The sequence below is a fragment of the Gobius niger genome (genome assembly GCF_951799975.1).
Source record: "Gobius niger genome assembly, chromosome: 13".
Taxonomy (NCBI): domain Eukaryota; kingdom Metazoa; phylum Chordata; class Actinopteri; order Gobiiformes; family Gobiidae; genus Gobius; species Gobius niger.
In genome coordinates, this window is record NC_136864.1 from 15,061,533 (window position 1) to 15,075,040 (window position 13,508).

The 13,508-nt window shown below is 40.3% G+C and overlaps 1 protein-coding gene across 8 annotated transcripts in view; it reads right to left on the reverse strand.

Annotated features, from left to right (window-relative positions):
- ctnnd2b (catenin (cadherin-associated protein), delta 2b) overlaps positions 1-13,508 on the reverse strand; it is a 129,378-nt gene that overhangs the window by 48,363 nt on the left and 67,507 nt on the right. For all 8 annotated transcript variants that reach the window (XM_079568840.1, XM_079568841.1, XM_079568835.1 and 5 more), the window contains 4 exons: positions 10,167-10,201; positions 7,988-8,104; positions 3,452-3,573; positions 1,331-1,455 (listed from right to left, as the gene is read on the reverse strand). In XM_079568840.1, coding sequence (XP_079424966.1) covers positions 1,331-1,455; positions 3,452-3,573; positions 7,988-8,104; positions 10,167-10,201 — 399 coding nt within the window. The remainder of the gene's footprint in view (positions 1-1,330; positions 1,456-3,451; positions 3,574-7,987; positions 8,105-10,166; positions 10,202-13,508) is intronic.

Sequence of the window (13,508 nt, forward strand, 5' to 3'; positions counted from 1 at the left end):
ACTATTTAAAGCAGAACTAAGTAACTCATGCTCCTGGAGGCCATGAGCGTTTTACTCATGAATTGTCCGTGACAGCAAATACTACGCTGACAGAAAAGACAAGGGGAGAGAGGGATATTGTTCATTGTGCCGCAACTCAATGACACAATGGAGATACTTTTTTTTCACTCAAACTTGGCTGTAAATTCTGCTAATGTAGCGCTAGCCCGCAGCTAGCTCCGCCTGTTAGCCTGAAGGCTTCTTCTTCATGATTCTATAAGTGTGTATTGCGCCTCCAACCCGGTGCAAGGAAGTTGCAAGGGGGGTTTTCTGAACAGAGACACCAGGGGGGCATGAAAGACCCCCCAATCATGCCATTAACACTTGTATTACCCCCATAGGAACTACGAAAAGAAGGTAAACAAGTTACTTAGTTCTGCTTTAAGCCTGAAATTAACCCGACATTATAGCTATGACTATGTGTTCTTAACATCTGCTGTAACAAGTTCTCCATCAGTCTTATGTTATTTCTTTAATGTAACACAGTAATTAGGTCCGACACTGAGTGCCCAGTTTACTATGACTCACGAGCACCAAACAGAAACTGTAATACATCTGCTTTTACTGCACTTTTGCGGAGGTCCACAGATATTTAAGTCTGACCCGTACCACTGTGTACTACTCACCCGTCTATTACTTTTGAATGTGTCCCATGTGAATGCCCAACAAAATAAAAGTGGACCATTAGACACGGAAGTGCTCCTTAAGTCTCTAAATGTCCAGTCTCTAAGTGGCTTTAAGGGTGTTATGATTACGTCACGAAAAACTATTACCAGGATTGTAGCAGGGACCGGAACATGAAAGCCTCACGTGTACCGAAACGCAGCTAAATAAATAATTACTTGTTAAAATAACGCACTCAGCTTGTGTCTTTTTAAACTTTAAGATTTGTTGTTTTGATGTGATCTGTGCTTCAGAGCTTACTAATGTAATACCGTGAATAAATTGCAGACGTGCTTATCGACAGAACAACAAAGAAGAGACATAAAGCCTGAGACTAAAATCCATATCGCTACCCCTTACTTACTTGCATGTCTTGCTTTTGATTATGGCTATAAAGCATCACATTGGCGTTTTATGATACCAGCATGATCATGATTAGTAGGACGTAAGATCGTATTGTAGATAAAGCCAGCAGATATCACAGCATATCAAAGGCAGAATTCCAAGTGATTCTCCCCTATTGATCAACAGCAGTACTGACTTTCTGTAGTTATATCTTTGTGCGAGTGAAATTCCCGACAAATAATCTGCATCAAATCAATATTCTGAAAGAAAATGGAGGCTATACCTGTAGGATTTGGCGAGCCGGCTGGGAGACTGCTTTGGCGAGGACACCCGTTTTAGTGTGGCGTAGCTGGGCATGTCTGCGCAGACCGCCCCCAGGTGCTGGAGCTTGGTAGGGGATCCCATTGACTGTAAAAAAAAAAAAAATAGAGAGAGAAAGAGTTTGTAAGATTCAATAATGAGCGTAGAAAGGCACCTAGGCTTCTTTGTTAGTGTCTAAAAATATCACCAGGTCTGACTCCACCTTAGTCCTGTATTTGTTCAAGTAACAAAAACATCAATGTGTTGTGCTTGACAAGATTCTCAAAGTGCTACACTGCAGTGATTATTGGTAAATGGTGAATACAATTACTATAACTATTATAGCCACAGCTGCTCTAGGTTAGACTGACAGAAGATAAGCTGTGGCATCGGCCTCTCCAACCCCCCAACCACTCACTCAAACGCTGCATAAACAAAGGCAGTGGGTGAGGTGTCTTGCCCAAGAACCCCGAACTTACGTCCAGGTACCCTTTGCTGTTGAGAAGGGCGTTGTGTGTGACTAGAAAACAGGCCTGAACTACCTTTATGACCTGAGCGCCCCTCATTTGAAATAATTATACTTGTCCCATATGTCATTATTGTGTGACAGAGGAACATCGTCCCCCGTAGCGAGAAACCAAAGACTCCTGATCAAGAGTGAGGAGTTATCTGAGCCACAAAGCAAACCTATGAAACATCATCATGAAATGTGTCAGCGAGATGAGCACTTTTTAACTTCACACAAAGGACAAGAGGCATCAGCATTACAGTTCAGTGGCCCCGTATTAAACTTGAAACATGAGGTGAATAACGAGGCGTAATGCAGGCTGCTATGTATAGAGATGGAGCTTTAAGTCATGGCCATTTCTGAACATACATTGCCTGGGGAAAAAAAACAATGTTGCCAGCTGTCAGCATGTCATGCCTTGTAGTGGACACAATTTGAGAGTTGAAACAAGCTTTTCAAGACAGATCAAATATGGAGGATAACTCACCATACAATAAAGAAACAAAACACATCTCCAGGTATCTTTGTCATTGTTATAACAAATTTTGAAATAAGTTTCAATATATTTGGAAAAGTAAGAGTTTATAGGAAAGCCTGTAACCCAAACTCCCTGCCATCATATAACACATTTCTCAAACAAAAAGGATTCAGTCAGTGCCAAAGGGCGTAATTTTATACACTGCTTGCAGTGAGCTGTTCATACATACATACATTGACACATCTGCAAACTGTTGTTGGCAGCCTGTCACAAATAACTAAGTCAAAATCATTTTACACCGTTGTCTCACTTTAAATTATGTGGGAGCAAAAGCAGCTGCAGTTTAAGCATTTGAATGAGCCTAGTTGTTCTGCACTATTGTGATAATGGAAAGTGATAAAATATTCCTTGTGTCAAAATGTGTGCACACAAAAATATATTAAACCCTCATTAAAACAAAAAAGTAAACAAAAAAAAACACATTACATCATTAAGCCAACCTTCAATAACAAACATTTAACATCAACTGATCATCTTGACCAGTGTTTCTCAACTGGTGGGTCGGGACCCAAAAGTGGGTCGTGAGCCTCTCTCAGAAAACATTTCTTTCAAAAATTTGTACTTAAAAATGATTGTTATTTTATTTTGTTAAAAAAAAAAATTCAACTTTTATTACAGAAACTAGATGCAAGTTGGTCATTTTATACTCACTACTGCCACCTCAGGTCGTGTGTGTAACTGCAGGTAGTAACAACTGAAGTAACACCTTTTTGAGTGACAGTGCAGGATTTTAGAGGCAGTTGTGGTGAATTGGTCTGAGCTCATTCTACACATTAGGACATGGACATGTAGGGGGATGAAAACACTTAGTTTAAACATTTTGAAACTCTGTGTCACTTTAAAGACTTATTAAACAATAATGTGTAAGGAAAATTCTGTATTTTACATTATGTATAACAAATGAAATTCTGTTTTGGGTCGTAGCTTGTGATTTTGGTGATGGTGGATCCCGAGCATACCAGTTGAGGACCACTTATCTAGACAATACAAAACCTGCTCTTTGTTTGTCAAATGTGCAGGAAAAAAAGCCACAGTTTTACCTGTGTTCCTGAGCATACCTGATTGTAGCGCCCGGCCACTGATTCTCCCAGCGCCAGGCCTTGGTTGCTATGGTATCCCGAGACTGCATACGGGTCCTGGTTGTTGAGCTGCAGAGCACTTTGTGACAGAAGACCTTGTCCTAGAGTGACACAAGGAAGAGAAACACAAGCCTCAAAAACAGCGCCACGAAAGTCACGCTGCGTCTACATTTCTCTTACACTTGTCACAAATAGCAAATAAAACAAACGGTACTTTTTGTATCATCAAAATGTGTTGTCAGTTTTATTGTTTTCACTGTGACAAAATGTTTTGCCAAGTTTACAATTGGCAAAAAACAATTCATGAATCCATAGAACCATATTTACCATGGCAAGACATTGTTGTATCACTTTTTCTCCATATTTAATAGGCCTTGTTTTAGAGTCATGGTAAAAAACAGGAACTAGATCGACCAAAACTGCTCCGTTTTAACTATTCTTTGCATTATTTTTTTCAAATATGACAGGACTGACAGTACTTTTTCACCAAATGCTCATCAGTGCAGAGAAAACAAAGTATTTCTACAAAAGCATGAGCCTAAAACTACTGCATCACAATAAACGTTGTACCAAACCATGATTTATTGTACAGCAGGATTTGGAAATGTCTACTTTAATGTTTTGAGTCTAATCTACTCAAGCTTTATGATGCCGTGGCTTCATAAAACTACTTGCCTTTAGCCTCATGTGTGACTCACTCAGTGCGTCATTTTCAGTGGTGACAATGACGGCGACTTCTGACAACACACAAAACCTTGAGTCTTTAATAGCCTCTCGGAGAGACAGATAAAAGGTTCGAAAGGAAGTGGAAAATGCAATTCCTTGGCCTCGTTTTTAAGAGACAGCCATTTGCTTTTTAGCCACTATGTTATTCTAGTCTTCGCTAATGCTCTCTGACCCTTGTGTCTCACTCTGTTCCTGGCCTCAATTTCAAAAACATTTCTCCGCTGCCTTTGCTTCATACTCTCTCTGGGTCTGTCTTTTCCGGTATCTGTTTCACATGCAGCTTGATTCCCCCTCTTTCCTGACACAAATAATATCCAGCAGTAATATCAGTGAAAGATAGTGTACGCATGACACAGCTAATATTACTGCACAGAATTGTTACCAAAATGAATTGAACATAAACGGCATGCGTTACTGTATTTGTTTAGTTTTAATGTTTTGTTCTGGACCAAAACAGATTTGATCGATGGCTGTTTTTACTGAAGACTTGTTTTAAATTCTGGATGCGTCACCGTACGATATTGTCTGTTGTTGAAAACCCGGTGTCCTCGCAAAGATTTTTTGTGCCGTCAGCAACGAAAACATCACACTATATCGAGCGCTGAACCCTCATGTCTTATTTAAAAGTGGTGCTGTGCCTCGCAACAACTTTGTGCGGGCAAAAAGTAACATCACTGCAGTTTATCGGCGGCGCTGGATAGAGTTACAAATTGTGCTGTCGTCTCAAAGGACGTTTAAAGCTGTCCTCCATCTGCAAAGTCGGTCCCTTTCATCTTCACCCATGCCTCTATTTTTGAGCGAGGATTTAAAAAAACAACAACAACAACAACAAAGTAGAAAGTTTGCGACCACTGACTACGAAAGCTAATAAAAGGAAAGTGGTCAGTGCACTGTCTGTGGGAGACATAAAACAATGTACAGACACCTGCTGAGAAGCAATTATGTTTCAATCTAATGAGCAATGAATATTTCCTTTGATGGTACTAAAATGAGCTTTTGAAAATGATCCATAAATGTGCCTCGATCTGTTTCTGAAATGAAGAAATAGATGTGTTCGAAAAACCAATGCCCACTTTGAATCAAAAATAGATGTAATCCCCATGTTAAAGCAGAACTGAGTAACTCATGCCCCTTGAGGCCATAAGCGCCTCTGCAGGTGTCGAATCATGCTACGTTTTTTTACTCATTATTTGTTTGTGAGAGTAAATACTACACTGATAGAAAAGACAAAGGAAGAAAGGGATATTGTACATCCAATTACACAATGGAGATTTTTTTTTTTTCACTCAAACTTGGCTGTAAATACTGTTTAAGTGGTGCTACCCCGCAGTTAGCTTTGCCCGTTAGCCTGTTAGCTTCTTTTTCGTGATTCCATTAGTGTGTATTGCACCTCCGACCCGGTGCAGGAAAGCTGCAATTGTAGTTTTCTGGCCAGAGACACCAGGGGGAGATGAAAGACACCCAGTCACCCCCATTAACACTTGTATTACCCCCACAGGGACTACGAAAAGGATTTAGTAAGGTGAACAAGTTCTTCTTTAAGTGTCTGAGACCAAACATCTGCAAAATGGCCTCATCTGAACGGCAATTTAGTGAATTGTCCATCGGGCCGCCCCAAGAGGATGCGAGGCCCTTGCATTTAATCGGCTGCTTACAGCTAGAAATGGCTTTTGCGAGCCAATGTGGTTGTTGAGAAATAAAGCAAGACAAAAGCAAGTCAAAAGAAATCGATGTTGTTGGTGGCGGCTTGCATCTGGTGGTGATGTTTCATTATTTAAACTGTGATATTAAGCTAAGTGTGTTGGATGACTTTACGGGGTCAGGGCCATCGGGTAAGTGCACCCACAACACGCAATAGTAGCACTTTCAACTCTCAACTCTGATGTTTGCGAACAAAGATGGGGGATTGCATAGTATCTGGCAACCCACTTTAGAGATGCTTCATATAGTCAGTGGAGGTTTTAGTAAAAGAGGGGAGACTCATAAATATGTTAGCATTGAGATTGCAAGAGTGAAGGCCAGAGACTGCATATTATATACACGGAGGAGCGAACGGGATAGAAGCTAGTGTTAAACTACATACTTACATCATACCATCACTGTAAAGTAAGCCTGAAAATCCTGCTCTTGTATAAAAGTCTAAAAATAGTCGGTGGCTTTTGTTCTGCATCGTGACCAGCATTTCTATTGACACCTTTAAATATTCCATGAATGCCTATTATTAGACGCCCAGCTTAAAGGCATGTGTTTTCTTTGCAGCCAAACTGACAACACCTTTTTGATAATTGATATAATCATCGCAATTAGTGGCCTTATGGAGGCAAATTCACATGGTCCGATGGCTACAGATGTCCCAGACGTCAGACAACGGAGAAACAATTATGCTTAAGAGTGTTCATGTATTTTTGTAATTGTCTCATTATTAATTCATAAATAAACATTGATTAGCCAATAGTCTTATACAGCACTTTTTCCCATTGGTACTGTTTTTAGGGTAGACTTTTATTTCGATACTTTATGCCTTTTTGCTTTTTTCTGGTTTGCACATGGTTCATACCCAAAGACAGAAAATGGTCCAAATCAGGTTGTTTTTAGACGTTTTTTATTTTATGATGTGTTACTTAGTGTTTGGTCTTGTAAGTTTTGTGAGTAAATGACTGTGTTTTAAATCTGAAATCTTATTGTTGTTGTGCCTGTCTGTAGTCGACCCGTGTGCACTGTAACAGCAGGCGAGCGAACTCCTCGATGGGGAAGGATTAGAATATCAAGTCCCTCATGTCTCTGACAGCTCTCTGTCCCATGGGGTCCACTAAACCCCACACACAGGTATCATCCCGAGAACGGCTCAAATCAGATCACACTGGACCAGGAGATGTTCAGGCTTCAAACAGCTACAGAAAACAAGCACTGTGTACTGTGTAAGCAACAACTCAACTGTTTTCAAGACGGTTTCTAAGATGTATTCAGACCTTAAAGGCACCACTATACCTGATAGATGTATTGTTAACTCAGGCATTCAGGGGAAAAACAATGTGTGTCTAATTATAAATCATGTGTATCAATTGCATGTTAGGAAAGTTAACATTTTAATTTAGTGGCTTCCTCTTTCATTGTTTGTAATAAAAAAAATCAGGTATACAGCCTTTAACCCAGACCTGGGCAAAGCACGGGCCTGGGTTCGGCCTGCCAAGCAATTTAATCTGGCCCGCCGCTCATTTTCCATAAAAGTAGGCCTATTTTTTTTTTTTTCTATTTTCAATCGCACCCCATTGAGGAGTGCTGTGTTGGCGCTGTGACCATCACCTGCCAGAGCACAACATGGCTCTGCCTCTGACAAATGGAGTTCGAGGCTAAACTACGAAAAAAGGAGGCGTATGTTGGACAGAATGACAGATGTCACAAAACAGAAGCACAGCGCATCTCTTCAAAATTTAAATTGGGTTAAGCAGAACGGAGGAACCCTGCATACTGGAATTGGACACTGAGGACTGGACGGTCTGCTATCTTGGCCCATCTGCTCAGGGACTCCCATCGACCCTGGGTCTCTATAGCCTGTCCATGGGAGTGGATCTCTCCTTCCTGAGGTTTCTCCGTTTTCCCCCTGGGTTTTGCCCACCCCTGTTTTAAGCAGTTAACTATTGCCTTACTTTGATTACAGTGACTGACAAGAATTTAAGAACATACAGTATGCCAATAATTGAATATCAACCTCCAAGTTATGTTTGCTTTTTAAAGGTAAAGCGACCAGCGTGAAGGCACCATATTATGTACATTAAGATTGTTACTTACTGTCTCCTGTACAAGCGTCCTGGGAGTCCAATATTCCCGATTCCTGAAGTGACCGGATACAAGAGTCCACCAGCTCTAGGCCTGTGGTGAGCTCTTCCTCTATGTCCTTCTGTCCATCTGGACAACAAATCAAAAGCCAATAAATCTCGTGACATATAGACAAAATTATACACGTTGCATAACTTTGATTTCCTTATGATAAAAAAACGACTTTATGGCAACACAAAATTGATCTGTGAAAAAATCTTAAAAGCCATACTGCTTAAGTGGTTTAACATTTAAAACAGAGCAGCAGCCATCACTGAATAACAAGTATACTCTTTAACAGATCAGAAAGACATAACTCCTGTGCTGGTAGAAAAGTAATGGTAATAGCGTGCTTAATAAGCGGCCTTAGTTGGATACATTATTGACCTCCTGCGTCACTTTCAGAGACTGATACTGATGCTGAGGCTAAAACATTTCTATCTTTTTCCCTGGCGCTGAGGTGAATTTACTGACCCTCACGCAGCTCGAGCCCAAACTCAATTTTAAACCTGTCCGGCGCGAGAGTGATAGCTTCTTAATGATTAGTAGATCAAAATCCCTGATGGGACTTTCCTCTTTTCGTGACAGAGGGAATTTGGTCTTTTTTTTGGGGAGGAGGAGGCCTTATAGCAGATGGGTGAGCGCAGTTGTCACCAGCCAGGCTTCAATATGAGCTTTTTTGTATTAGCCCCCCTCCTCATTGTTGGCAGAGGTCACAAACTTTGCACTAAGATAATCAATCTACTCTCGAGCCGGGCCACGTCACAACATGAATGACACAGGGAGGGAGAGAGAGGGGAAGAGAGGCAAGTGTCATGCATGGGTGGTGGTTTTCATAGAGCGAGCAAAAGACTGTCAAAGGAAACCACCAGGCGCACAGAGGTGACTTCATTTGACTTTTAAATCGGCCACCGGGCTCACACACATTGGCTCTTAAGCTTCCTCTGGATGGTAAACACATGCCACGTCTCTACACATGATTTAAATGGCTGCTGTACTTCATTATTTGTAGATAATTGGGACAGTTTTAACAGTAAGAACATTTCAGGTTTTAGCCTTGTTTGACCTTCCAAAAACCACCAGGCCGAAATCAAAATCAAATCAGGACTAAACCAGATGTAAAATTGATTTGATTGAATTGTACTAAATTATGCTTAATCTTTTAATCCCCACCTGAAACGAGCACATTTCTCCAGTTTGGCTTTACCCAAATCTAAAAGCTTCTTGAAAAAAAAAAAAAGAGAGGATGAAAACGCAACAACAAAGTGACAAAGAAGCAACAAATGAGAGACAAAATCGTGACGACAACGTGGCATAAAAACAATGAAAAAAGTGACAAAAAAGTGAGAAAAACACAACAAATAAGTGACAAAAAAAGCGACAAAGAAGCAACAATGGAGCGACAGAAACGTGCCAGAAAAGCAAAAAACAAAAAACAAAAAAGCAAAGAAAAACAATGAAAAAGCAACAAAAACATGACCAAAAAACCCCGCTACAAATACATGAAAAAATAAATAAATAATAATATATATATATATATATATATATATATATATATATATATATATATATATATATATATATATATATATATATATATATATAGCTTTCAAATTAGGCATTACACTGTTGCTCTCCAGTCGAGAAGCTTTTAGATTTGGGCAAAGCCAAACTGGAGAAAATGGTTGGGGGAAAGAGATTAAACTGGGTGTAAACCATGTCAAGAGAATCAAAAACACCAAATAAAAATGCATCACTTCACTTAACCATAAATTAGCAGAAAGTCTTGAATTGAAGAATAATTAATTAAATTGAGTATCTGTTGATATTTAACTATATGACTATTACTGCCACTATACATGGGTTTTAATGGATGTGAAACTGCTGTTGCAACACCAATAAACAATTAAAAACATCGCTGTTGTGTCTTTTGGATGAGCAAAAGTCCTCAATATGGCGTAGTACCATAATAATGTGGAAGTCAAAAGAACACAGTAAACAGATGCTACTTCTGCCAGATATTTCTACTATTACTACAACTCAATGTCTATGATTCTTAGAGATCAAAAACGTTGGACTTTCAACCCCCAAAAGTATAATTTGTTTGCCTTTTTTAGTTGAGTAGGAATGTGGTAAGAATAAAGTATGTTACCTTGGTTATTCCATCTGAATTTCTCTTCGGCAGAGCTGTAAAAGACACAGAGAGAGAGAATAATGTTAAAATATTGACTAAATAACTCAATTTTCGACAACTGTGAAGTGACATTGCGATTTCAGTGGAAAACACCAAAGTAGATCGAGAAACCGCATCTCCATTTTAATTGATAATTGCGTTTAGATGAAGAGTGCTTTGGGCAAAAATGACAGAAATTGTCCACAAATCCTATTAGGCAAAAACTACTGACGACTCTTAATAGCAATATCTCAAATAATCATCGAAAACAACTGAGAGCCTACAAGTAGTCAGAAAAGTTTGATTTGAAAGATGATGAAAAGATAATAATTACATAGAATATGTGGTCACAAATGCAAATGTCAGCCTATTAGGTATGACTCAGATGCCGCTAGATACGCAGGGGCTATTCACAGTCACATAAAGACCTTGCTGATGTAATATGCTCAGCTTTATTATATGGTTTGAATAGGCCTCTTGCATCCCAAGGACAAGAATACATTGAGACATGGCCTTGGCAACGCAGTTCCACTTTGTAGCTCTGTGGATAAGCTCTGCGCCTCAGAGAAGTAGACTGAGGTGTGGTTTAAAGGACTAGGCTACCGTTTTCCCATACTGAGATATATTCTTACCTGATCTTAGACGAGTTGATGCGTACCTGTCTGGGCTTTGTGCGTGCGCTCTAAATATGGAAAACGTGGAAGAGCTTGGTCACGTCTAACTTCACCCCCGTTTGGGTCCATAGAGGAGAGGAGGAGAGGCTAAATGCTAACAACATCTTTGGTCTTTTTGCATTACTGAGGACACGTACAAAAACCAGACAGGTACACATCAACTCGTCTAAGCTCAGGACAGAACATGTCTGGCAGCCTCTCATTTATTTCCTCGCTTACATTGCGCAGCCTTGTGTTCTTCCTTTAAGCATTAAAGCCTCTTGAAGGTCAAACTAAAAAGTTTATTTATCCCATTGTGAATTAAACAATGTCCATGTCCTCAGTGGCACGGGTCGGCACTCGCTCGGCCGTAATTGCGCTAACGCGAAACAAACGCGAAACAAAAGTACATGTTCATCCTCACTCCTCCACAACCCCTCTCCCTTGTAGTACACCGGTCACGGGGTCTGGCTGGAGGAAAAAGGCTGTTGTATATAACATCGCCTTTGGCCAACCCACGTACTTCCCACTTAAATGTGCCAAGTCTGGAGTGGCAAGATCTCACAGTGTGCAAAGCGCAAAATGTTGCTCTATAGTCTGCGTTTAGAAACACAAGATCGGACCCACTGTGTTTAAAGCAATCCAGTGCAAGACACTTAAATAGTTCATAAGCCACAACCCACTACTATCTTTAACTTTCAGAGCAGGAATGACACTCACTGTGTTAAGTGCTTCTTGCTCAGATTGACTTGGGATTTCAGCAATCTGTCTTTTTGCTCCGCGGGTCATTTGAATCGAGAGGCTGGAGAGAAGTGCTTTTTCTGGTTCACACCTCCACATCCTCACCTCTGGATGACCACCACTTATCACCAGGACGTAGGACTTACAGGTGATTCTGGCTTTTTTTATGCCATACAAGTGCTAGAACAGACTACGGAAAAAATGAGACATTGTAGTGAAGTTACCTCGCTGTATCGATAGTGTCATCTCAGTTGATACAGGCCTTTTAGGTTATCAATCAATATGATAACTTGTAGGACACACAATTGAATTGAATAGAAGAGGCCAAACTACACTCAGGACATAAATCTGACAAATAATTAAATGTGCTCAACTTACACATGAAACAACCACATGCATAAGTGAGTAATGATTGCTACAAAAATTGTCCACAAAGATAATAGCATTTTGAAACCTCCAACAACCCACAAGTAAATATAAATTGTACACACCGTGCTGTTCCGTCCCTGCAGACATAGAACAGATGCTATTAAACCATGCCATTGATTAGCCCTATGTTGTGAGTGCGTGTGCTGTGTGTTTATGTGCTGTGTGACAGATTACAAAAGGGAGTCAAGCGCTACATGTTAATGGGACCCTCTGTCGCTGAAGTAGGCGCCTCATTCATCAGCCATTATCACCTCCACAATACGCAACATGGCACAAAAGACAGCGAGTACTTCCCAAAAAAACTTGGGATGTGATGGCCGACAGCTGAGACGCACTGACGGAAGAAAGACGATCATCGGATGTGTCTCAGAATGTTGCTAATTTTTCTCAACGGAAGAATTTAGATGAGTATGATTGATTCGATAAGCTCTTAAGGATTCGCAGATTAGGAAGCAGGAGCAGACATGGGCCACAGAGAGATGTTCACAAAGCTTCCTGAACAGCCATGTTGAGTCTGAGGGCCAGATCTTGTGACTGGCGCAGTCCGAGCGCAACTCTAAATGCAACGTGGCGCAGGTTTTGCGCTAAAGGCTGCGCTGCTAGGGAGAGGGCGTTATTTAAGAAAAAGAGGCCGACTGAGGCGTGGTTCATTACAAGCAGCACTACTCTTCTATGGCAACCTTCACATTATGTTCCTCTTTACATCCCACTGCCTTGTCTTCGTCCTTAGAATCAATGTCAAATTGAAAACAAAAGCGAAATTGCCTTGAAAAGTCTGTTCGAGCGTAGGATACACACGGCTTACTTTCTACAGTAGATCAACACCACAACACAACACCAAAACAACAGTTTTCCATAAATAAACCACACATGCCTTCAAGTGCCACAACACCACGTCTGATCTGAGTTTTAAGGCGACATTTCCATCGTGTGTCAATCTTTACCTCCTGATGATGCTCCTTGTGTAGCCACAGCTCAGGGCGCGTAGCAACTTTTTTTTTCTTTTTTTTGTCTTCCCTTGCTTTTGTCAGACCCTCCAGTAAAGTCCAAAACAAGCCTCAGTACAGCATTGTAGTTGTCCTCTCCTTCAGACCGAAAGCCCACTTTTCCAAAAATGTTTTGGTTCCTATATATTTATTTAATATTTTTTCTAAAGAGGGTTGTATTCAAAGAGTTGACAAGGTTTTACTATAGGGGCAAAAGGGATATGTGAACCCTTTGGAATTTACTTACTTTTCTGCATAAATTGGTTATAAAATATGGTCTGATCTTTATTTGGATTCGGATCCAGCCATAATTGATTTTGTGCTGCTCTATCTTTTACGCCAAGAAAATGCCAAGAATAAAAGGTGGCACTTTTGAAGAATTAAAAAAAATATTTATTTCACCCTTTTTTGTGTCTAACATAATCCCATGTGTTCATTTATAGTTTAATGTCTGTAGCAATGTAAATACTATTGATAATAAAGAGATACTGATGCATAAAAAAGTGTTTCCA